Below are 26,564 nucleotides of genomic sequence, written 5' to 3'. Positions count from 1 at the left end.
CACAATGAGGTATTGTACGTCATTCGCCGCTCACCCAAGCTGTAGTTGTGTCAACTGATTCCTGCTTTTTCACTCTTTAACCGAGTGCAGGAACAATTCTCAAGTGATTCGAGTAATACAGGTGCTATTAATATCATTTTAAAGTCAAATTAATGTTCTTCTCTGACGGAAAAAACAGGCAACATTTTTTTTCATGCGCTGGTCAATTTTGAGATTTTGGGCTATTTTGCTTCCATAACATGTCTTCTTTCAGACTAGTGGAAAGAAAATATACACAATACATATTTAGGTGTTTATTTTACTACTTTGTCTATTTGCATTTGTAGATTCTTCACCAAAAGTATTAGATAATGCCTCATTTGGATATTTAAATATACCTGTGATACAAAAAATAACTGCCTTGATGTAAGTAATCAACTGGGGAAGTTTCATGGTGATATCTATTAGTTCAATTTTTTACGCTATTCAACCTTGGGTGTCTCCCCGTAAACTGAAGAATCCAAAGCTTTGGAGGATTTGGTGGTTTAATGATGGAGGATTTTGAGACCGTAAAAACATCCAGTTTTCTCAAAATATACCAAGATAAAATGATACAGAAATTAAAATGCCGACAAAAAGCACAACATACTAATACAATAACCTTTCACTTCAGAGTCAAGGACATACAACTTCCTTTTGAAAGAAACATCACTGAAGCCAATGCAAAGCTCATGTCACCAGCTGCAACTTTAATTAGTGTATGCAAATACTTTTTCACATTTTGTACTTAAATCGCTGCTACCCTCAAGTAAGTTAAATTATGTATTTGGGAGATTGTAATTCAGTGCATGCCTAATTTTTGTGTGATTAACAGTTTTCACCAGAGAAAGCAGAAAATGATTCTCGCTATAATTTACACTTTACACTCTGGTCATCCTGCGATACTGCGGAGAAAAGGATCCGCTGTAAACAACCTCCGCTGCTGCATGACTGCATACACTTTAGGCTCAATGTTATGAACAACTAAGGAGTGCTCAGAAGAAAAATGTATAATAATTCAACACTAAAGAAATGGTTATTAGTGGGATGGCTTACATTTTGTTGTTTAGTTTTATATTCTGTTTTATGTCATTTTTTTAAATTTTTGTATAAGTTGACATCATACACAGATGTAAACATCAGGTTTTAGTATCAGAAGTCCGTCATAGAAGAGGTTAATTCTCATTTGTCCTGTATTCTGTAGACCGTTATTCATAAAATCCACAAGACAAGTTGGATTTGAATCGGGAGTATGGCTGCAATCATAAATGCTCACCAAACGAAAACAGACAAGGGAAATAAGTTAAACCTAAAAAAACAATTATATCTTTTAATCTTTAATCTTAGGTTAGGTTTTTTATTTTTTTTTTATTTAATACAGGCAAAATATACATAACAAACACGACAATATGATGACATGACAACCTCAAAAAAAGAAGAAAAAGGAAAGAAGACAAAAGGAAAATAATACATAAATAAATATCCAGTGACAAAAAATGTAATTAATAGGATCTCTTTAGTAATTCAAATAATTGGGTTGACAATATCGATACATTTAAAAAAAATGAAGTTTACATGTGACAGGTAGAGCATATTTAATATTTCATATAGTCCCACTTTTCACTAGAGCATTTCATGTTGTGATGTGCTACTGTGCTATTTAGGTGGTTTGTAGCAATTATTTTTTCCAAAAGAAATTGGCTTTGCAATGTATTATTTAGGAAAGGAGTTTTGAATATAAATATTTTATCCAAAAGAATAATTGTATTTTATTATCTGGGGACAATTTTGGTTAGTTTCCATGCATCTACTTGGTAGGGATAAAAATGTACTAATGCATGTTATAAACCACAGTCTCCCTTCCATGAAATATTTAACTCCAGCTACATGTTTTTTAATAACATTTTCGCCTTATTCCAAATGCAGCAGGCAATTTTAATTAAGGGAAATCAAATATAATTTGATTAGTCTGCAGTACACAGTGATTAGAGGGAAATGTGTGCAGGCTTGTTCTGTGCTGAAGCTGCATTGCGCTCACTGGCAAAACAGCCAGCTGGTTAGGGTTTAGTGTTAAGCTGTTTCTGGCTCCCGTGCCAGCTCGCCGTCCTCGTGCCTGGACCGTTGATGTAAACTAACACCACTGCCAAACGCTTTCTTTTTCTGCCTTTTCCACCTCACCTTTAGTCTCAACAACCTGTCCATCTAACAAGCATTCCCCTAGCTGGACCCTAAACTATACGTGCATGCATTTTGGATATCTAAACTCTCCGACATTTAACACAGACACCATTCAGGCGGTTGTAAATAACCATGATACAAAGAATAATCACAGAAGACTATGTGACTAACTCTTCTGTTTGTTTGTTTTTATCTCGTCGCAGAGTGCAGACGGAGACGCCCAAACCCTCACTGAGGTCGATCTGTTCATCTCCACCCAGAGGATCAAAGTCCTCAACGCAGACTCACAGGTGAGTACCAGCAAGCACACATAACGTCCTGCTTCTCTCCAGAGCGTCACCTATGAGAGTGAAAGCTGTTTACCCTGACAGCCCCTCAGCCACACGCTGAGCTATACACATCAGTGGTGAGTTGTTGTGTCATAGCTGTCATAACTGCAGCTTAACTGTTGACACAAACTGCTTCTTATGAAACCCCACAACTGATATTTATTTGTTTAATCTCATGATGTCACGATTCTCTCTGACTGAGGATAAGAATAGACTCTGCAAAGCCTAAAAATGCTGCACGAACATCTGTGTGTGGAGGCTGACTTAGAGAGCGTGTATTGTGCAAGCTGTTTGACTGCGGAACAATCTGCCCCCCTTGTTTTAAAGTATAAGAGTTGAGCATTAGTATGAATATCCAAGTCATGACCACACCTGTACTCAATTAGTCCTTTGTAACACCGCTGTCAAAGTTACAATGCAAACTATGTTTTCTTCAGTTGTGCTACAGATTGAAGTTTTGACTTTCTGAAGGTCTTTATGAATGAAATATTCAAGTTCTTTTTTTTTTAACAAAGCTTCTCTCTACTCTCGCAGACGCTTTGTCAAAAGTTTTCTTGCCTTTTACCTTTACAACAAGCAGCTGTGTGAAGCAGCAGTCTGTGATAGGAGTAGAAATGCTTCTGAGAGCTCTGCAGTTCTTGGGATCCCGAATAGAGCTTTGTGCTCACAGCAACAGTTAAATGTATATGTGATAGATGAATTCATTTGCAGTATTTCAGTCTGAGCTGCTGTCTGAGTTTCAGAAAGCGTGTGAGCGTGAGCATGTGAGCGTGTGAGTGAGTGAGTGAGAGAGTGAATGAGAGAGTGAGTGAGTGAGTGAGTGAGTGTGTGTGTGTGTGTGTGTGTGTGTGTGTGTGTGTGTGTGTGTGTGTGTGTGTGTGCGTGTGCGTGTGTGTGTGTGTGGGTGGGTGTGTGTGGGTGAGTGTGGGCAGCCGCTTGGCAGAAACTAACATGCTGCAGTGCAGTTTATATCTTCCTCCCTTTTCCATCTGGTTGCCACTGATCCTGGCGCTCTTGAGAAAGACATTCTGAGTAGAAAAGCCTTCGTTCTGCAATAGAGTGCTCCAGGGATGACGTATTTTTGTAGGCCAACCCGGTAGTTAGCATCGCCCCGGTTGCCTCGACAAAAAGCCAAAGGCATTTTTCCATTGGGTTTTGGAATATTGCAGAAAATAAGCTCTGTGGCAAACACACGTTTATGATACTTACACGTTTTTTCCGTAAGATAATCTTCCCAAATGAACACCAGTTTTATGATTTTTGAAGTATAAATGCAATCGCCAGAAGTAAAAAGCTAACATTAGGCTATAAACGAACTACACAACGAGGCTGTAAAGGCGAACGAGTCGGCGTGATGACGTTTCGTAGTCGCTTGTTAGCAACCGCCTTATTTAGAGGAACTGTTGGTAAGAATCAGAAATAGGCGACACCTGTGGCCGTTAAGTCAACGAAAGACAGCGTCCTGCTGCTCGCGCACACGTTACCTGAATGTGAGCGAGCATCCGTCAAAACAGTGAGGCGACACACATCAGCTAAAACCACAATATCACTCTATATTTCATCTGCTTGGCAGTAATGTTAGCTGACCAGACGGAGGTCTCTTCATGAATCACTGCTGATCCTAGTGTTGGCTTTTCCTGCTTCAGCCTCCCGACCGCGGCCGGAGGGAACGGGAGATACCGGCACCCAGTCAGAGACGATAAAGTAACTTGCTGCGGAGCCCCGTCACTTCACAAGACACGGGAAACCTCTGTTGGTCTGGAGGAGCTGCAGCATTTATTTTCTGCACAAACGTCCACTGTCACTAGATATTCTCAGAGCTAAACTAACTCTTCTGCAGTGTGTAGTGTGCGCGTATGCACGTGTAGAGGTGGAGCGAGCTGAGTGAGTGAGAACGAGCGCGGTGTGAGTGAAGGCAAGCAGGCAGGCAGCGGAGCAGAGTACAGCAGAGACTCCGGCCCTGGAGACCAAAGCTACGGTCTCCCCCGCGTCCTCCGACCGCAGCCAACACTGTTTTGCAAGACGGGCTTCACTAGATATAACTTTGCGGTTTTGGTGCTTCCGTGTATTTGTGTTGGAGTCTGAGTCTGAACAGCGTAGCCACACGCGAGCGCGCATGGGACACCGACCCGGATTGATTTATACGTGTAAGAAGTTACAAACAGTCCCTTTAAGATGCATAGAAGCTTACAAATTCACAAGTGGGATATTTACTGACATATTTTATATTGTAGAACAAAACGTTAAAATCTCTTCAGCTTGTGTTAACCACAGACCTTATTTCAGGCATTTAACTAAAAATCCATTCAAAAACCCATAGACTTCTAGACGAGGGAACAGGAAGTGCTCATTTCTGGGTTTTAGGACTCATTTCTGCAGCACTCTATTAAAAGGCTTGATGTAGCTTGCATGGATTTTCATAATAAGAACAACTCCAAAGGTGGGCTGGAACAACAACAATAATTAGGCTACTGTAATAAAACCACCAGACACAGTTAATGAAGTGCAGTTAACTAAACAGAAGTTAAATTTAGTGTATTATCATAAAACATGAAGGAATACAGGTTTCTCTCAGCAGATTTACCTTCAAAGTCCACATCATTGTCTTTAAACTTCAGTTTCATAGTTCTGTTCAGAAACAATACTTGTAAAATCTACATCAAGACAATTATTTAGCTGAGTGAACAAACATGATTACATGATTCAAATCACTTTGTTTTCATCAACACAAACACTCCAATCCAAAACCCCCTCTGCGTTTTCTGAGCACCTGTTCATTATTTTCGGATGAACATGTACTCAGGATTTAATTCATCGGGGTGTTATCGGGTTATAATCAGATCATACAGTAGTTTTGAATTCAGTCAAAAGAGGCCTGTATGTTTTCTATCAACAATACTTTCATCTCACTCTGCAGCTTTGACAAAGAAAGGAAACAAATCTGCTGCACACTGGTGCTTTTATTCTCAAATATTACTGATCAAAGGAAACCGACTGCTGCCAGAAACAGGATAATTACCAGCAACAGTTACAAAATATTTCTCAAAGCTGCAGTATGGTAGTATCAGAGAAATACAACAAGATACCTCACTGTGGTGAAATGTGTTATTACATCATTTTGTCAATTATCACAAATAATAGTGATATACTATTTACTGTCTCTCTAGCACATATTTATAGCACACATTGTTTTACTACCCAATTAAATGTATATCATGGTCCAGTTGTAGTTTACTTTTTGTAGTTTACTGATTTGCTTCAGGAGTTCTCCAACTTCTTGGGGACAGGGACATTTTCCAAGGACTCGATCATAATCGTAACAAAAGATTAAGTTTACGATTGTTGATTGTTGAAATTAATATACAGTATGTGAAAGGTGTGAAAGCTGCACTTGGCTGTGGGTATTATAAAAACAATAGGGTTGACGTTTAAAGGTTGCGTTTGACCTGTGTGATTTTGGTTGATGTGTCTACAGGAAACGATGATGGACAACGCGCTCCGTACTATCTCCTACATTGCTGATATTGGGAACATTGTGGTTCTGATGGCGAGACGCCGGATGCCGCGCACAGCCTCCCAGGACTGTATTGAAACTACGCCCGGGGCACCCGAGGCAAAGAAGCAGTACAAGATGATATGCCACGTCTTCGAGTCGGAAGATGTAAGTGCTTTGTGTGTTTTCAGGATCACAAACCTGCTGTTCCTGTTTACCTGTTTATGAGAGACATTGACACATTTACATCCCTCTGGCTGTGAGCAGTTAAGAGGTCACACAGATGTCAGTTACTAAAGGAAGTCACACTGTTATTTTCCTGTCATTATGTAAGAGGACTCATTTGGTAGATGCATCCTTCGACATCTAAAGATAGGAAAGAGATGACACTTGTTATTGCTTTGTAAGTGTTATTTGTTGGTCTGATATTATTTCAGCTTCTCAGTAAATCACCAACATGAATGATTTTCCTCCATTTGGCTCCAAGACTTCATTTTCTTGAAGTGTTTATCCTGAATTTTGTTTTGTTTTTCACGTTTGCTCCACATTGTCACATAATGTATGTTGTCACTAGGGCTGTCGATCGATTAAAATTTTTAATCGCAATTAATTGCATGATTGCCCATAGTAAATCAGGATTAATCGCAAATTAATCGCACATTTTTTATCTGTTCAAAATGTACCTTAAAGGGAGATTTGTCAAGTATTTAATACTCTTATCAACGTGGGAGTGGGCAAATATGCTGCTTTATGCAAATGTATGTATATATTTATTATTGGAAATACATTAATAACACAAAAACAATGACAAATATTGTCCAGAAACCCTCACAAGTACTGCATTTAGCAGCTCAAATCATAACATGGCAAACTCAAGCCCAACAGGCAACAACAGCTGTCAGTGTGCAGACTTGACTATGACTTGCCCCAAACTGCATGTGATTATCATAAAGTGGGCATGTCTGTAAAGGGGAGACTCGTGGGTACCCAAGAACCCATTTGCATTCACATATCTTGAGGTCAGAGGTCAAGGGACGCCTTTGAAAATGGCCATGACAGTTTTTTCCTCGCCAAAATGTATTGTAACTTTGGAGTGTTATTTTAGCCTCCTTTGTGACAAGCTAGCATGACATAGTTGGTACCAATGGATTCCTGTTTCATATGATACCAGTATCTTCACTCTAGTGCAAATTGAGTTAATGCGTTAAAGAAATTAGTGGTGTTAAGACAAATTTGCGTTAACACATATTTTTTATCGTGTTGACTTTGACAGCTCTAGTTGTCACTAATATATAGAAATTCTAAAAAAAATTGTTTGTGACCTTTAATAACCGATTAGAGAAACACTCTGACATGAGATGATGTAAATTGGCTGGGCCTTTTTAACTTACAGAGCTGCTGCTTGTCTTGTTGCAGCAGATTCAGCAGGACTTGGCAACATGAACAATGTTGCACAGAGGAGCCAACCGCTGAGTGTCTCTGCCAGTCAGTATAAAGGCTGGACTCCAATCTGTCCCCTCTTCGTCTAATTTCTGCTGCCAGGTTTTAAAAGGCCGGCCAGAGTTATAATAGATCCATTCAACATCTCATCCATCAACTTATAAACTGTTTCTGTTATTGTTGCTCCTCCGGCTGTATGCAGTGTTTACACTTTTTTTATTGTTCTGCAAAACTAATTTTCAGTGTATTGATTTTGGAGAGTTCGGGCCATGAATGTCTGCAAATTCTGCAAGAGATTTATATTCAAGAATAGAATTCAATTAAAAAGGAAAATAGGGAAAATACGGCCTCTTTATTCTCTTGATCTATCTTATCTCTCACAGACAAGATGCGGCTTCTGGTTTTCGTTTTTTACACATTTGTAATTTAACTTTTTTTTTTTTTTTAAACAACTTCTACCTTCCTCGGTAGCAAATGTCTTTGTGTCTGGATGGAGGGGGCTTTAAAGCAGTGGTTCCCAATTATTTTGGCACTCCACCCCCACTAACAGATGAGCTCCAATCCCCCTTCATCAGTACCTTCCAGTCATGTTTATTTAAACTGATTTTAACACTGTTAATTATATAAAAGTGGATAATGTTAGAGACATGCTGATCCTGGAAGTGTCAGTGTTTAGATATCTCTCTTTTTTTGTTTAATATTGTTTGCTTTCATATGAGTGGGTGGCTGAGGCCATTTCTCCATTACTTTCAGCGATCTATTTCTGCTCTCTTGTTGACTAGTTTCTGCACATTCTCAATCACAGCATATGGTGTTCAGGTGTTACAGCTGACCCAGGTCGGCAGGAGGTGTGGCCTGTTGTGACTGCTAGTTTATTGGTTATCGTGACGACCTTATATTGTGATAACCTTATTTGTGTTTATTAGAGCTGTCAAAGTTAATGCAATAATAATGCATTAACGCACATTTTTTTTAACTCCACAAATTTCTTTAACGCAACTTGCAATTTTTAGGTTGTAGCGGAGTAACTCAGTAACTCAGTTTCAAAGTGAGAGTGAAGATACCGGCATGAAACTAAAAAACATGGAAAACCTAAGGAATCTATTGGTACCAACCATGTCATACTAGCTTGAGGCTAAATAACGCTCCAAACTTATGCTACATTTTGGCGAGGAAAAAATGTCATGGCCATTTTCAAAGGGGTCCCTTGACCTCTGACCTCAAGATATGTGAATGTAAATGGGTTTTATGGGTACCCACGAGTCTCCCCTTTACAGACATGCCCACTTTATGATAATCACATGCTGTTTGGGGCAAGTCATAGTCAAGTCAGCACACTGACACACTGACAGCTGTTGTTGCCTGCTGGGCTTGAGTTTACCATGTTATGATTGGAGCATATTTTTGTATGCTAAATGCAGTACCTGTGAGGGTTTCTGGACCATATTTGTCATTGTTTTGCGCTGTTAATTGATTTCTAATAATAACTATATACATATACTGTATTTGCAAAAAGCAAGCATATTTGCCCACTCCCATGTTGATAAGACTATTAAATATTTGACAAATCTCTCTTCAAGGTTCATTTTGAACAGATGAAAAATGTGCGATGAATCACATTTAACTATGGACAAGCATGTGATTAATCGCAATTGAATATTTTAATCGATTGACATTGTTACAGTCAGAAAGTGTGACTAGTGTTTACTTTTCTCTTAAACACATAGTATATGTGGATGAAATGTTTTTGTTTTTTACCAATCACAATTTCAATTTCTTTTTTTATAGTTTTTTAGCTGAGCTATTCTACAATCATTCCATGTCCTACTGTAATCTCTGCCAAATGGAGAAGTACCCACTGAGTACTCTTGGTTGGGAACAACTGCTTTAAAGTGCTGGATTTGTGTAGAGTACTTATGTCTGACATTTGATAAGCTGAAATCATTCCATCCAGTGTAGTAAAGACAATAAACTCTGTGTAGATTCAGTGTTTCTGCTGATTGTCTTCAGTAATCTTCATTCCTCCTCATGGAAACTAGAGCAGGAAAGTCTACCTGTGTTTTTTCTTTTCTGCTATCCTCTCTCAGCGGGAACAGTTTGACACCTCTGATCTAAACTGAGTGAAAATTAATTTATATTATGCCATAGCATATTCTTGGCACCCTCAATGCCACTGTTGTTTGATGCCACCGGATGCTCCATTTTGTATTGTTATTTATAAACAACTCAGTCTGTGTATCTGTCAAAACAAGATCACAAACATGTTTGTGTCATGATTCCTGCTTTCTCTGTCTGCAGGCCCAGCTTATCGCTCAGTCCATCGGCCAGGCGTTCAGCGTAGCTTACCAGGAGTTCCTGAGAGCCAACGGCATTAACCCCGAGGACCTGAGTCAGAAGGAGTACAGCGATATCATCAACACCCAGGAGATGTACAATGACGACCTCATTCACTTCTCCAACTCTGAAAACTGCAAAGAGGTTGGTGTAGTACACACGTGCGTTTCTCACAACGGAAAGAATTTTTCTGCACAAGTTTGTCGGTTTGTGTCGGTGCAGGAAAAAACAAGAATGTAAACACTGAGAGACTTTACATGTGAGCTGCAGGGCCATTAGAGAAACACACTCATACAGTAGCTGTTCACTAATAAGACAGATTAAGAGGCAAATGGTACAGTAAAATCTACTCGGAGCATGTCAACTCTAGCTGCTTTTTTCTTTTCTTTGCTTCAGCATTTCCTCTTTAGCTAACACTGTGCCCTGAAAGCATTACTGGAGGCTTTTGGAGAATTAGAAAACCGTGAAACAGTTTCTGCTGTATGAGCAGAGAGGCGGCATGGGCGCCGCCACGCAGCTGCTGTATTAGAGGCACATGAGTCATTTCTAGTGATGGGGAAACTGGGCTTTCTTGAAGCACTAACGCGCCCTAACCAACTGTGCTGAGAATAAATGTGTTTCTCAAGGCTTCATGTGCACGCGAGTCGCATCTGCTGCCCTGAAGAATCAGAGCAGGAAACTGTTTTCTACATGAAGACGGTGTGGAGATGTGAACAATAGAGAAATACAATTCTGATGTGATGAATAAATCACTGGTTATCATTTAGTGTTTATGCCGAACATAAATAATATATTCAACCTGAATAGAACTTGGTTGTGACGTAGAAATGTCACTGTTCACTGAGATAACACCAGGGGGAGGTGTGAGGTGCAGATTTAATACCATAGAAATAAAAGTAGAGTAGAACGGACATTTCCGATTCAGATCAACGTAGCAGGATGGTCACAACTGCAGCCTACACATCGTATTATTTGTTTCATATACATCCCCGCAAAAATCACACCATAATCATTTTACTATGTTTTTCAATGAAAAGAAGAATAATGATGTTAAATGTATCATTCCCTCTAATATCGTAAATCATATCGCAAATGCAATACCAGTCAAAATAATCACAATTAGATATTTTTTTTAAAACGTTCAGCCCTAGTTCTGTTGCCATTGCAACCGTTGTAGCAGGCTAACATCTTTATAAACCTGCAAGTCGTGGACTCATGACGCTGACGTTGATTTGGCTCCGCTGCTGGCATAGCAACACACCTTACAGCCTGACGACGTGTTGTCACCATAACAACCAACAACAATCGTCATTTTCTTTTGACCTAGTCAAATGACCACAGCAAACAGTTCAATGTCCGTTCTACTCCTATTCTATTTCTATGTTTAAAACTGTTCATTGAGATGCCGTAGAAATTGATGTCTGATTTAGTTGTGGCTCCGACTAAATGTTGTCATGTGAAAGCGCCCTAAGAGAGAATGTACGTCTTCACATGTTGCCATAAAGCAGTGCTGTTCATTGATTTGCAACACAGCCTGCAATAGTCTAATGCAGCCAGAGATATTCGAGGGATAGGTACCTCGATATAAACGTTATGTCAAAATGATCTATGATCTCACATTACTGTATACATCGTGATATTTCCCAGACCTACCCTCTGAGCTCCGGGGCTGCTGTTATACCTCAGATTTTATGCTCTGATCCGTGAATGGGAAAAGTGAATTCTTTGATAGGTGTCAAAAAGAAATCATATTGTTTTAAGTGAGAATGAGTTCTCGACGTATTCTCCAGCCGAATGTATCTGAATCAGATGCTTCTCTGATCAACAACAGTAAAATGTTGAGGGGGAAAAAAGACTCTAGCACGCTGATGCAACCTTTTGTCTTTTGTTTTTGCAATAGTGTCAACATTTTTGACACTATTTCATTTTCATCAGAGTAAAAATAACTGATAAAGACACAGTAGTGTTGAAATGTTAGTGTTTTTGTATTATTAAAGGTTCAAATCAGTCATATTGTTCTCATTATGGTCAGTTTCTGTACATGACCAACACACTGTCTCCTCCTCTCTCTCCTCCTCCCCACAGCTGCAGCTGGAGAAGAGTAAAGGGGAGATCCTGGGTGTGGTGATTGTGGAGTCTGGCTGGGGCTCCATTCTGCCCACCGTTATCTTAGCCAACATGATGAACGGCGGGCCAGCGGCTCGCTCTGGCAAGCTCAGCATCGGAGACCAGATCATGTCCATCAACAACACCAGCCTAGTGGGGCTGCCACTCGCCACCTGTCAGGGAATCATTAAGGTGCCGAGACACTGAAGCTATGAAATACATGATAATTAAACATTGTTCTAAACCACATTATTTCTGTGAAGCTGAACAATCTTTTTATGTTTGTGTGTTTTTCTGTGTTAAAGGGCTTGAAGAACCAGGTTCAGGTGAAAATGAACATTGTCAGTTGCCCTCCTGTTACCACCGTCCTCATTAAGAGGCCAGATCTAAAGTATCAGCTGGGCTTCAGTGTCCAGAACGGCATCGTAAGTATCATTCTGACTTCTTGATGGTTTGTAGGTATGTAGGTTTGATACTCGTAATATGAATAAAAGTAGGGCTGAAACTAAAGATTATTTTCATTGTCGATTATTTTCTCGATTAATTGATTAGTTGTTTGGTCTATAAATTGTCAGAAAATGGTGAAAAATGTTGTTTTCCAAAGCTCAAGATGACTACCTCAAATATCTAGATTTGTCCACAACTCAAAGATATTCAGTTTACTGTCATAGAGGAGTAAAGAAACCAGAAAATATTCACATTTAAGAAGCTGGAATCAGAGAATTTAGACTTTTTTTTTCTTAAAAAATTACTCAAATCGATTATCAAAATAGTTGGCAATTAATTTAATAGTTGACAAATAATCGATTAATCGTTGCAGCTCTAAACTAAAGATGTATTTTTTCAAACATTATAAAAATTGACTGCGTTGTGGTGTTTCTCTCATGGATATGTTGTTAACTGTGATGTTAAGTATGTTGTATTTTGTATTGGTCACCGTACAGCGTGTGCGTGTTTCTCAGTTTAGATTAATCTGCTCATTAGGGCCTGAGCACGAAAGTGCAAGGAAACCTATTGTTTTTGTAGGTATTATTATTATTTTTCTGTTGCGAGATCGCGTTTTTGAGGACTTTCCCATCCCCAAAAACTCATGAAAAGTGGAATATGCATCAGAAGTCGCGAAAATTGCAATATTCTGTAGTGATTGGGCTCGGGTGTCTCCAGCAGGGCTCCATAGCGCCCCCTAATGATGGCAGGCTGTCAGAAAAAGTTACTAGTTAATATAAATATAAATATTATTAGTTAAATATTTTCGAGATTTTTTCGGCCAACAGGAAGTCAGCCGTCTTGGACTTCCTGCGTGTTTTTAAAATTTACAAACACATGTTCGAAGACTTTAGGATGCACAAAAACTCATGAAACTTTACACGCACATCCAAACTAGTAATTACTTTGATTTAGTGGTGAAATTTTGCTTGGGCGTGGTATGTTGGCTCTCTAGCGCCCCCTTATGTCTTTTAGCCTTTGAACATGCCTTTGACGCCCTTGGTATACTCAAAAACTCATGAAACTTGGCAAAACGATGGACACCTGTAAATTTTACGTGAATGTACAGCGACTGGGCTTAGTGTGTTTAGCCGGCTCTATAGCGCCCCCTAACGCGTGGAAGGCCATAGTTTGGACAAAGTTGATCCGATATTTATGAAATTTGGTAGGTACATCCTGCTCATTATTTCAGACAGATTCCTCATCGGGTTTCATTAGCTCCGCCCACCCGGAAGTCGGCCATCTCGGATTTTGTGAGTTTTTCATGTATTTTATGCATACTTTTACGAACTCCTCCTAGAGACTTCATCGGATTTGCATCAAATTTGGGTGGTATAACCCTCAAACTACTGTGATGCTAAATTGCGAGGAATTTTTGATCGCTCAAACGGTGATGTCACACGTCATGTGAGAAAACGCCATTTTGTCACTTTTTAGGTATGGAACTTTGCGATACTCGTCCCAGAGGATTCAAGCGATCCATCTCAAAGTCGGGCAACAGAATCTCAACACCTTCAGGAGAATAAATTGCGAAGCTTTTGTGTTTACGTGAAATGGCGTTCTTGTGGCGGCGCGATGAATTTGGATGTTTCGCCATGACAAAGGAAGCTGTTGTAACTTGACTTTTCATAGTCCAATCTGCCCCAAATTTCACAAGCTGGATAAGAGTCCAGGCCTGAAGACATATATGTGCCATTATGAGTGATAGTCCTAGCGCCACCTACAAGAAACAGGAACTTGTTATAAATTGACTATACATTGTCCAATCTGCACCAAACTTGACATGTTTATAAGAGTCCCAGCATCAAGACGTATACGTTCAATTATGAGTGATAGTCATAGCGCAACCTAAAGGAAACAGGAAGTTGTTAGATTTACGAGCCCAATGTGGCATTATACTTGACCCGGGCATGTGAGCAATCCTTATTGTTGAGCCGTGCCTGAGGAACCTGCTCAATAGAATCAGGTTTTAATCAAATCAAACCATGTCACTAATCTTTCTGACTTACTGAAGTCAACACCCTAGAGTGTGAATAATTCACATCAAAACCAATAAATAACACAGACAATAAGTTTGTCTTTACAGCATCTTTTCCCATGAGTGACAACCCAAACTCTGACGTTCACGTCGATTAGATCGCTCACCCAGTAACGTTGTTGTTTTTCGCTCTTAACTTTGTCACCAGTAGCTGCAGTTTTGACTTCATGAATGTAACGGGGTACCAAATGACATACTGATATGCTTTTAGTCATGATTATAGGTGATGACAGTACAATATCTGAAATTACAGGCAACAGAAGCTAATAAAAAAAGTGCAGTGCATTTCTTTTTCCTGTAGTCTCTACACCACAAATTCCTACTCCTCAGTCTGGGTGTAGGAATGACACTGACAACAGAGAAGTGACAGTGGAGGAGGTTCAGAGGGTTCTGCACCCTGCGTTAAAAGCCATGAACACCCACACAGGTGTTTTCAGTTTATTTGGCTGATTAGATCTCTGCTCACTGTAATCTATTGACATCTTCCTGAGTCTCCTGTCAGCCTTCATTGCACCTGTTTGGGCATTGTTATCATTCTTGTTGGTAGATAGAGATTTGTGATCTCATGAATTCCACCTTCAGCCTGAGCAGAGGTCTAATCAGCCGGAATAACTGAAAACACCTGTGTGGGTGTCCAGAGGACAAACAGGTTCAGCTTATACAGAGTTTGAACAAAGTGTTCAGATGTACAACAAAAAACAACAAATGAGTAAAGATCTTCCAGTCCCTTCGAGTTGGTACTAAATGTGATTACTACATTATGAAAATGCCCAGTGATTGGCAGTTTGGTTATAGCAAGTTCACTCTACTCGACTTCAGCCCTGATTTTCGGCTTCCAGACTAGCGACTAGAAGGGAGCCTGTAAATTGCGAAATTGATCTGAGATCTGCAAAAACTCTCGTGAGACTCGCTGCCAGACGACCTATCCTATCCTCAACCATTCGAGGCATACGACATGACACAGGAGGCTGTTGTAACTTGACTCTACATATTCCAATCTGGCCCAAACTTCACAAACTGGATAAGAGTCATTGAGTCATTGAAGACATATACATTCCATTATTGAGTTATGGTGATAGCGCCACCTACTGGCAACAAGAAATGGTTGTATACTGCCACCCACCCTCATAGAAGTGCCTTTTAAGGATGCCCCACAGGTTCTCAACAGGTCATTTACAGTGCCACGCGCTCCACGCAGAAAATACCCTCTAACTGTTGCGTGCAGTGTCCGACTTTCATGTAAATGCACGGCAGGGGGTACCCCCAACGTGCGCAAAGGGGCGAGGGCCCGTTAAACGCTGCTTGCAGCTTTAATTATTTTATTTTCTCTGTATTTTACACACTGAAGAAACACTGTCATTTGCTGCGTTGTGATAAATTACTGTTTTGCCTTGAACAATATTTATAAACCAAATACATTCCCTGCTAAAAACAAATCTCATTATCTTTAGCGAGAATGTAATGTGCAGTTTATCATTGTCTTTTAAATCTCTGCTGGCCTCACAGCCTCAGTCTTAGATGTCATCACTGTATCGCTGCAGGACATTTTACCCTTCCAGTGACATTCGTTTAGCATATATTACTCTGTATTCTTGCAAAATGGTTACAACTTGAGGACTTCTCCTTTTGTGTTTTGTCAGATATGCAGTCTGATGCGAGGAGGCATTGCTGAGCGCGGTGGGGTCCGTGTGGGTCACAGGATCATAGAGATCAACGGGCAGAGTGTGGTGGCCACAGCACATGAGAAGATCGTCCAGGCCCTCTCGAACTCTGTTGGCGAGGTTAAACTGATGCACACAAACACACACACACACACACACACACACACACACACACACGATAATAACAATAAAATGTGAATGTTCACATTTGCAAATATGGAGCACATACAGTATCTGTGATTTTTACCAGAGTAAATTATACTGTATAGAAAACAGTTGTTTAATGTGTTGTGTTGCTCAAGAGAAACTTTCTTAATTAAAACAACAGTGTGTAACATTTCGGGGGATCTATCATCAGAAATGGAATACAATATTTATAAGTATGTTTTCATTAGTGTTACGCCACGCTTGTGAAACTGCGGTAACGTGAGCCGCAGAGTGTAAAACCGCCGGCATCTGACTTCTGTTGCTCATAAAGTAGTGTTATTATGATAAGGATGGCCTCTAAGTGAGGCGAACGGCGCTACCGGCGGTTTTGCACTCTGCGGCTCATGTTAGTTTTGGAAAGGGTGGAGTGAGCAGAGGGGTACTCAGTTGGTTGCAATCTGCAACCACATCACTAGATGCCGCCAAATCCTACACACTCTACCTTTAAATTAAGCAAGAGAATAACCCTGATTGGTTATCTCAGACTGGGATTGGCGACTACACATTTTTAACAGAAACTCAGGCGTTGAGTATGAAAGACGTAGGCATTTACAAGGCTGGGGAAGTCTAACAAAAGACACAGTTCAGTAGCATTATGGGAATTGTAGGATCCAGCAAGTTAGGACACAAAAAGACAGGATGTCTCAGCCTGTGCTGAGCCAAACGTGTCACACTGATAAAGAAATATTGCACACATGGATGAAAGTTTCTGTTGTTGTGGAAGGATGACTTCAACCTATTGAAGCTTTTAAATGGAGAGGACTTGTCAAGTTATTTTCTGTGTGGAGCACGAGAGTCTGAGGTTGTGTTCAAAATAATTTACTACTGTCACTATAGAGGGAGCTCTGTGTGATGGACTATATAGTGTCCACCGAGGTCAGTCCTCTCACCCAGCTGCCATATAAATGAACCTTTTTTAACTGTCTGCCTACTGCATGTTGGTCCATATATCTTGTTTAGTGGCCATCGATTTTACACTACTTTTTATGATGCATTGTGGGATAATTTAAGTCTGCTATATAGAAACCTAGGAGACCAACTGAGATTTAAAACATTTAAAAGAAGAGTCGCACCAAAGAAGGACAGAGGCAGTGTTGCAGTTTCTAGCTTTCAGTTTTACTTTAAAGGGGACCTATTATGCTTTTGTGCTGTTCCCCTTTCCTTTAGTGTGTTATATCGTTTTTTGTGCATTTAAAAGGTCTGCAAAGTTACAAAGACCAAAGTCCAGGCCAAAGGGAGTTAGTTGTTGTAAGTGTAGCGTAGCTCATTTGGAGCAGAGCCAGTGCGTAGAGTGTGTGTGTATGTGTGAAGTGAGTGAGTGGTGAAGCGAGAGAGAGCGACGGCAGCATGTAACGTTGTCAACTCAGGCCCTACTGTAGAAACATGGCGGTGGCCGGCTCCGTGAAGAGGACCTGCTCTGTATGTAGATATAAACGGCTCATTCTAAGGTAACAAAAACAACTCTTATGTTCAGGTGATTATACATTAAAGAAAACACACTTATTAATATTATATTCCATTTCTGCCAATAGTTACCCCTAAATCTGACACACCAGTCCTTTAAGCTTGTGTTAACCACAGACCTTATTTCAGTCACTTAACAAAAAACCCATTGACTTCGAAACGAGGGAACAGGAAGTCCTAATATGCTAACTAGTTTCTGGGTTTAAGGACTCATTCCTGCGGCACTCTGTATGTATAGTAGGATATAATAATTCTCATTAGACATTCAAAGGAGACTGTGCGGCGGACTGTATAGTGAATAGTGAATGATTTTGGACACAGCGACAATGATGTTGACAGTTTTAAGGTTTACCTTTTGAAAATGTTGAAATAAAAGGGACCCCTCCAGAATACACACACATCATCTACAGCATGAAACATCTGTAAGAAAATACTCTAAACGTTTGACCCTTTAATTGAGATTGTTTGTTTTTGCCAGATTCACATGAAGACCATGCCGGCGGCCATGTTCAGACTTCTAACAGGACAGGAGACACCTATGTACATATAAACGATGGCCAGGGACCACTCCAAAGGACAGGACGTCAGCTGTGATTGGTTATCTGACGGGGCAAACCAATCCGACCAGTGACGGGGGGTGGAGGACTGCTTCTCCCTGTCAATTCATTTCTCTTCTTTCTTTTTTTTCCGTTGAGCTGATGACTTCAATTCGTCATCATCTCTACCTTGTCTGTGCTTAACATACAACGGCCATTTTATTGACATGAGATGCTTTTTCCATCTGACCAGCTGAAGAGACAGTGTGTGTGTGTGTGCGTGCGTGTGTGTGTGTGTGTTATTTATTCGTCCTGTCTGTGCTTTTCCGTGTCACTTCAGTGAGATCGTGTTGACGGATTTATCGAGCGAATGCGTCACAATTTATTTTTTTAGATTCATGTAATGCAATATGATGCTCCTACTATACTTCTTGTATAGTTTCATTTTCTTCTGTTTATTTATTTCTCATGTAAATACATATTTTGCTAATATCGCGAGCGAAGGCGGAGGTGGGTGAGGGAGGGGCCACAGCTGCATTGTAAATATTTATCGAATCTCGCTGTTGAATTGAGACGGTCCGTGATGATGGCAGAGACACAATTACATGCCTGATATCACAGTAGTTGCCAGTGAAAAGGGGAGTGAGTTAAGTGTGTGAAATGTCGGGTTTAAATATGCTACGTTGATATGATGTACATGTGAATCAAACCAATGCTTGCAGCAGGGGTTTATGGGAGAAACGCCATATCCTTTTGATTTTCTTCATTTAACGGCAATACAAGAGTTCAACCTCTGAAGTCTTTTCTAAATCTCATGTACAAACACTCACCCACACATTTAAATAACAAGCAACCGAGTAAAACTATTAACATGCATCGATTATGCTTTTGATATCAAAGTCACATGTATGATAATGAAGTTTCTTTTGTGTGCTACTCTACTGTACGTTCATCTTTAGTGTTCCTGACTGACACTCATGCATACTATGGGTGGATTGTGAATGTAACTGTGTTGTGCGAGCCGTCCCATTGCCATAAGCAGTATTAGAATGTCTGTACATAAAGAGAAACTCGTCTAGTATTGTGCTCATGTTAAAAAAAACAAATAAAAAAAAAACACACAGGTTTAGTCACTGCAAACATCTCCCCACCTGTATGTTGGCTTTCAGTCTTGAGAGGGAAAGAACGAACTGTGAATCACCCACTGTGACAGAAACGAGCCTTACCGCCGGGTAAAGGTTTTACAATGCATTGTAGTGACTTTTAACCATATGAACATGATCTGTGTGCATGCCTCGTAAAGTAGTTTCATGTCATTGTGGCAAGATAATAAAATCTGAGCTGAACCTGGCTGGTTTTGTTGGACTGGATCAAACTGGTTCTAAAAAAGGTTTGCTGTGTGAAAGTGAAGCACCAGATGGAGGTTTTCGCCTCTAAAAATGTACTTCGATAATTAGCCTCAGCCTGCTATGTATGGAGGCCCATTGCTTCCAGGAAAAGAAAAGAAATTTATGAAAAGTTAGACATGAAAAAAATAAAAACAAATTTTGATGTATTCTCATAACTTCATAATTAAATTATTTGATTTATCAAATAATTTTGACTTACTGTACTAAGTCAAACGTAAGAGAGTAAATTATTTTATTCATAACTTTGACTTAAAGGTGCTAGATTAGAATTTCAGAACAGCTAAACTACTATTTGCTATGTAAAGATATACTGTAATGGAGTAATGTCTACCTGAACAGAGAATGAAGTCGTTCTCCCTGTGTGTGTCTGTATATGTGTGTTGTAATCAGCTTCTCTGTGCTTTGTTGACAGTACGTAGCCGGTCCAGCCGTGCATGCCTGTTAGTGTATGTGAGTCCCTGTGTGTGCACCCCACTGGCTAGCTAATCGCCGCCGCTCTGCACTGCTCTCAAAGGGCGGTTACCACCGATGATGCCATCCCAACCCACGGCATCGTCAAGGAAACTTGCACCCGCCCTCCGGTCCCCCCTCAGGTAAACGCTGTTAGCTCTGTCAGCACCGTTGCTGTTGTTTGCACTGTTAGCAGCGTTAGCTACGAGCCATGTTGAGAGCCGTGTGGAGGCAATCCCTCAATCACAGATATACTCTGGATTTTGAATTTAGCACGTTTAATATGATGAAATTGAAATCACAATTGTGAGTGTCTGATTTGCCTCATAGTTTTGCCTTAGTAAGACTTTTACTTTCAGTAAAATTCCAATTATAATTCAAATAATGAATATTTGGAATAGGAGGAGCTAACCACAGATGCAAACATTTTAAATAAATTACAGAAGGTCAGATAACTTCAGAAAGATCTTGGGAAAAAAAATGTATTAAATCTATTAATCTATTAAATCTCGTAGTATGTAGAGTGGAATTTGGACAAACAGTATCTGTGTGCTGATTCCATAATGCGTAATAATTCTATGCAGGTTTTGAATATGTTGTGTTCCCACTGGAAAAAGAGGGAAGTATACTCAAAACAAAGCTGTCAGTAAACAACACTTTGATTTTTGAGCGTGCTGTTAAAGTGTCCGAGGCTACTTTCCAAATCACATACTTTTTATTTTTAGTACATGCTGCATCTGCCATAACAAAGTACTTACTGTTGCATGCAGTATGCATATAATTGGGTCATACTACTTCGTCATAACATTGCGCCTTGAACTTTGACCCTCTTGCTCATCTATCCGCTGCGCAGAGGATTGTGGGTCAGAATAGCCAGAAAAGCATGCTGGCATTTTTGGCATACTGCTTTTTACACACTATGTATTAGGACATACTAAAACTTTTTCTGGCGTACTAAATAGTATGGTAGTATGGGTATTGGAATACATATGTAGTCTTGTCCCACAGCTGCAAAAAATATATTAATCAATTGCAGTTAGTGAGACCGCTCCAGAAAAAACATTGGAGAACATAAAAAGCATTAAATCTAAGATGAACGTGTCGTATATATTATGTATGTTCAGTATAGAGTAGAGAATTGGGACAAAGACTCTGCTATATGTTTCCACTATGAGTCTCTAGTTCCCCCTAATGCCTGCATTAAGGTAGTGCAGGTTCTGTGGAAATCAAATAACAAAAGCCACATATCATTTCATTTTAGTTTTATTATTTAAGGATCTTCTTTTAGTTCAGTAGCCGTATGTAAAATTATCATAAATTTAAAAAATTTAATTATGTACAACCTTAAAACAATTAAAATGTTGGTTATACAACAAAGTTCAAGCATCATTAAATAATTATTTGTACCATTCAGTGCTAGCTGCATCTCTGACCTGCAGTCAGTTCACAGGGCTGTTATTAGTGTCTCTTTGAACCGGCTCTGTTATCTTCTATCGTAGGTTCAATGTCCAGTGTTGTTTATGTCTGCTTGTCACGCTGAGTTGCTCTCAGGCGGGTCAGATCAGGGCTTCTGGTCATCCTTGTCACACTTTAACATGACCTTTATCCCGAGACCCTGACGCGTGGTCTCAAAGGCCTGGGCTGCCTGCTCCAGAGGGAAACGGTGGGTCACGAGGGGCTTCACGTTCACTTTACCGGACGCCAACATGGCTATGGCCATCGGCCAGCTGCAACACAGCAGGACAAACATTTCACTCACGAGTTCAGTCTCTGTGATAGCTAATAATTACTTAATCAGTTGAGCTTCAGCAAAAAATAAATGGTCTAATTATTACTCCCGAGTGGAACTGCCTCCAGCTTTGCTTTAAAAATCTGCTTATAGAACAAAAAGGGCAATTAATGGATATTTTTTTTACGTGTTGCAGTAGCGGAAAACTCCTCTGATGTCCACTTCTCTGAGGGCAGCATTGATCAGAGGAACCGTGGCCATGTCAGCACCGACACCCACCAACGCCACCACGCCTCCTGAACGTGTCGCCTGACAGGAAAAAAAAAACAGTTAGAACTTGGATTATTTTCTAAGTCTCCAGATACTCAAACTCTTTGGCATTTATACTTTATAGTGGACCAAATATGCGGTAGTATAAATAACAAGCAGTGGAGTTAAAACAGCAACACCACACTGTAAAAACACTCCACTACAAGTTAAAGTCCTGCATTGAAAAGGTATGGAAGTATTACAGGCAAAATGTACTTAAAGTATCAAAACTAAAAGTAAAACAGGAAAAATTGCCACTGAGTGTTGTATTATTATATAATATAAAACTATTACAGATGTGTTAAAATGTAGGTAGCGTTTCACTGTTGTAGTCGGTTGATGAGGAGCTACATTTTAACTATTTTATATACTGTTGGGTAGTTTAATCTACAACAATGCAACATATTTTAAAGTCTTGATGTGTAAAGTAACAAGCAGCTAAAGCTGTCAGATAAATAAATGAGCTGTAGCGGAGTAGAATATAAAGTTACTCAAGGACCAGGACCTAGAAATTGTAAGTACAGTACCTGAGTAAATGTACTATTGTCTATACTTTGTGCAGAGCTACGTCATAATTCTGAATATAACTTCAACACTGAGAAGTCACGTACATAGATGGCCATTTGAATGCTGCTCTCCACACCAGAGCATTCGATAGTAACGTGAGGCTGAGCGCCCAGCTTGTCCTCCACGCTCTTGGCCAGCTGTTGGGGTGAGTCTCCTCTCTTCACCGCCAGCTGGAAGTCTGCGCCCAACTCTTTGGCCATTGTCAGACGCTCGGGGTTCAGATCTGAGCACAGCACACGGGATTAGAGACAAAAAGAAAAGACTTTAAGAGAAGATGCATGTTATGTCACGTCAGTTGAGATAGACGTTTATAAAGTGTGTTACCGGTGATGACGACCTGCGAGGCCCCCATCGCCTTGGCCACAAGCAGGCAGACCAAACCAATAGGTCCTGTGGGAAGACAGGAAATAAACAAGATGTGTACTTACTGTAGCAACTGTGTTAATATTGATTTAGTTTAAATTTGAATTCCAATACAAGGAAGAAGAGTCAATGTCATGATGTGTTTTCAGCAATCACATGTACTATATAACTTTACCCTTATAAGAAACTATTTCACCTGGTATCACAGGTGTCTTAAATGTGCATTAGCTTGTTTTTGCAACATAGGGGATTTCGTTAAATATTAAGTGTCTCACAAGGTGCGTTCAAGTTCAGTAGTTTTAAACTCACTCAAGTTTTGTTGAGCCAGCATGATTCTCACGTTTTTATGACTACACCCATCGAGTGTGTGTTAGATTCTTTACCTACAGGGATATGCTACACAAACACCTGTTTTTTATATTAGTCTGCAGCGTGTCCTGAAAGGCAGTATGCAGTATCTCCTTTTATTGCATCAGTTTATTAGTTTTGGCTCATGTTTTACCTGCGCCACAGATGAGCACGGTGCTGCCGAGGGTTACCCCGGCTCTGCGACAGGCGTGGATTCCCACAGACAGAGGCTCGATTAGCGCTCCCTCCTCAAATGTCACATTATCAGGCAACCTGGACAGTTGAAGAAAGACACAGAAAGAGAAAAGAAGAAGAAGAAGAAAAGGATACATGCAAAGGTTAGGCAAGAGAGTCAGTTGTTAGGTAATCTCTGGTGCAATCCTAAAAATACAACTGTTACTTGTAACAGAAGTTGGCACTGTGTTTGTAGAATCGGCACAGGTTTCCATCGTCGGGGGGCGTAGCACAGAAGAAGATGGTAGGAGACAAGTTATAGCGTCCGTTTTTGAAGAACTCGTCCATCTCGCGGGGCGCGCCGGGCTCAACGGCAACTCGGTCACCTAAAAAATACACAGTGAAGATGAGTTTGTCCAGATAAACCTATGTGGCTGAGAGTGAACTTGACTTTCAACATAAAATGTAAAGACTAAGTGAGACAGTGTATTAGGTTCAGTGCCTTTTTGAATTATAAATATTGTTTGAAATGTAAACACGTTTCAACTTTCCTTTTAACAGAATGGCAGGTTTCTACAGTGCTCATCCACCTACCTGCATTAAGGTGCTTGACTGCTGATCCAACCTTCACCACCCGCCCTGACGCCTCGTGCCCCAACACCATCGGTTTGGTGACCACATAGTCCCCGATCCGGCCGTGCTGCCAGTAGTGAACATCTGATCCACAGATTCCTACAGAGTGCATCTGGAGCAGAACCTCTGTGTGCAAAACATGACAGGGACGGTCCAGTACTGATTAATAAGCGGGTATGCATGTTCTGTCTCCTTGTGACAAAAAGACACTACAGACCAGCATGATTCCACACCTCTGAATCATGTCCTGCATCTTAATTTGTTCAGACAAAATGACAATTCAGTCTAATCTTTATGCAAACTACTGACCAAATTAAAAGGAAATCTGTGGCAAGTATGTATTTTTAACACCAGTGCATTATAAGTCACAAATATATTTTAAGAACAAATTAATAATATGCAGTACTTCTGACTCTAATACATTGCAAAGTCATAAAAACTATGGGTAGTTTTTCTGCACTTTAAAATATGAATTCAACTTATTATATATAACCTTGCATATTGTGCACAACATATTAACATATTCTACATATTTTAAAATTGTTGCTTGTTGAAGTGGCATATAAATTGTTAATTGCAACTTAACACATTTTAATAGGCTACTCTATCAATAAGTAAGCACAACTACAAGCCAAGTATACTTTTCTGTAGGCCTATAAGGCGAGAATACTTTATTATACGTTTCTTAAGTATATCTCGATCAAAAGATACAAGTACAAGTAGGCCTATAAGCCAAGTATACTTAAACTTTTTTGTATACTTGTCAACATAGGCCAAGTATACTTAGACTTTTCTGTATACTTAACAGTATAAGCAAAGTATACTTAGACTTTTCTGTATACTTATCAGTATAAGAAAGTATACTTAGACTTTTCTGTATACTTAACAGTATAAGCCAAGTATACTTAGACTTTTCTGTATACTTATCAGTATAAGAAAGTATACTTAGACTTTTCTGTATACTTATCAGTATAAGAAAGTATACTTAGACTTTTCTGTATACTTATCATCAGTATAAGCCAAGTATACTTAGACCTTTTTGTATACTTGTCAGTATAAGCCAAGTATACTTAGATTTTTCTGTATACTTGTCAACATAGGCCAAGTATACTTAGACTTTTCTGTATACTTATCAGTATAAGCCAAGTATACTTAAACTTTTCTGTATACTTATCAGTATAAGCCAAGTATACTTAAACTTTTCTGTATATTTATCAGTATAAGCCAAGTATACTTAGACTTTTCTGCATACTTATCATCAGTATACTTACTTTTTTGTATACTTGTCAGTAGCCAAATATACTTGTATATATATATGTGTTAATTATATCTCTGATAGGTACATAAAAAGTAAACTGAAAGCATACTCTATTATTTTAAGTTTAAAAGAACTAATAGCACACTTGAATGAACTTATTTTTGTGTAATTTCCAATAAAGGAAACACATTATGAGCTTCACCAGTTGAATATATCATACCATTAGGTCCAGGCTCTGGGATGGGGCGGTTTTCCTGTGAGAGAAATGCAGGAATTGCACAAAATGCAAAGAAAAAAGTTGCAGTCAGTCTATAATTAAACACTTTCTGTAACTAAATGGTTGAAGTTTGAGGGTCTTCTCCTACCAGCCGCAGGTCTCCCTGGGCGTGCAGCACCACGGACAGATTGTCCTCAGCCATGACAGATGACGCAACACTGAGTGAGGATGAACCAAACACGGAGAGTCCCAGCAGAAATGTCTCTTCTTGTTCTGCAGGTGTGATATAAAGCAGGCAGGCTATACAGCTTCCAGGTTATAGGGGCTGGTACCGAAACAAAGCATGTGATTGGTCAAAGACCGGCGAAAGAGTCCACTGTGTAGGGGTGGCCGCTACCACGCAACTTAATTTAACTGCACTCATTACATTACTATAACACCTACTACGGCTCGATATTACTTCGTTACATTTTCACATTACGTTGATATTGATTATAGGTTTTCATTGAGCCGTTATGATCGATATGCCGTGATGTAATTAGCATAGAAATCCCCTTTCCAGTTGTACTAGCCTCAGTCCGACATGATTGACTGGCTCAACAGGGCTCAGCTGCCATGACTTTGATTTTGCACTGTACCATAGAAATATTATATTTGGCTGCTATGATTACAGTGACAAAGACAGTAATACATTTTTTCTTATTAATTTAATTTGAATTATCGCAAAGATCCACATTCACAAGTGTAAATTTACCCCCAAAAAAGCCTAATTTCTTTGTATTTATGAATGAAGTGGATCTTTATCTGTCAACAATTT

At 39.7% G+C, this 26,564-nt stretch overlaps 2 protein-coding genes across 4 annotated transcripts in view; one reads left to right on the top strand and one right to left on the bottom strand.

Annotated features, from left to right (window-relative positions):
• The window catches only part of apba2b (amyloid beta (A4) precursor protein-binding, family A, member 2b), an 85,864-nt gene extending 66,224 nt beyond the window's left edge, over positions 1 to 19,640 (top strand). For all 3 annotated transcript variants that reach the window (XM_074616330.1, XM_074616337.1, XM_074616347.1), the window contains 7 exons: positions 2,400 to 2,486; positions 6,001 to 6,186; positions 9,757 to 9,936; positions 11,878 to 12,090; positions 12,204 to 12,323; positions 16,063 to 16,203; positions 18,233 to 19,640. In XM_074616330.1, the coding sequence (XP_074472431.1) occupies positions 2,400 to 2,486; positions 6,001 to 6,186; positions 9,757 to 9,936; positions 11,878 to 12,090; positions 12,204 to 12,323; positions 16,063 to 16,203; positions 18,233 to 18,304 (999 nt within the window). In that variant the 3' untranslated portion in view covers positions 18,305 to 19,640. The remainder of the gene's footprint in view (positions 1 to 2,399; positions 2,487 to 6,000; positions 6,187 to 9,756; positions 9,937 to 11,877; positions 12,091 to 12,203; positions 12,324 to 16,062; positions 16,204 to 18,232) is intronic.
• Positions 19,641 to 21,396: 1,756 nt separating this feature from the next.
• On the bottom strand, positions 21,397 to 26,045 carry sord (sorbitol dehydrogenase). Its single transcript, XM_074616397.1, has 9 exons — positions 25,896 to 26,045; positions 25,751 to 25,784; positions 24,234 to 24,398; positions 23,866 to 24,025; positions 23,620 to 23,738; positions 23,079 to 23,144; positions 22,799 to 22,977; positions 22,066 to 22,187; positions 21,397 to 21,876 (listed from the first exon to the last, which is right to left on the bottom strand). The coding sequence occupies exons 1-9, from the start codon at positions 25,947 to 25,949 to the stop codon at positions 21,711 to 21,713; spliced, it is 1,065 nt and encodes a 354-aa protein (XP_074472498.1). The 5' UTR covers positions 25,950 to 26,045; the 3' UTR covers positions 21,397 to 21,710.
• Between the last annotated feature and the right edge of the window lie 519 nt (positions 26,046 to 26,564).

Source organism: Sebastes fasciatus, chromosome 2 (assembly GCF_043250625.1).
Source record: "Sebastes fasciatus isolate fSebFas1 chromosome 2, fSebFas1.pri, whole genome shotgun sequence".
Lineage (NCBI taxonomy): Eukaryota > Metazoa > Chordata > Actinopteri > Perciformes > Sebastidae > Sebastes > Sebastes fasciatus.
Note: the sequence above shows the minus strand (reverse complement) of the source record. Positions and strands in the feature narration are given on the sequence as shown.

What these genes read in the sequence shown, in the direction of transcription:
- sord (XM_074616397.1), bottom strand. Translation starts at nt 25,949, where the DNA reads ATGGCTGAGGACAATCTGTCCGTGGTGCTGCACGCCCAGGGAGACCTG. An exon ending in CCCAGAGCCTGGACCTAATG is followed by an intron (nt 24,399 to 25,750) that starts GTATGATATATT and finishes TTTTGCACACAG; the next exon opens with AGGTTCTGCTCCAGATGCAC. An exon ending in CTCGCAGGTCGTCATCACCG is followed by an intron (nt 22,978 to 23,078) that starts GTAACACACTTT and finishes TGCTGTGCTCAG; the next exon opens with ATCTGAACCCCGAGCGTCTG.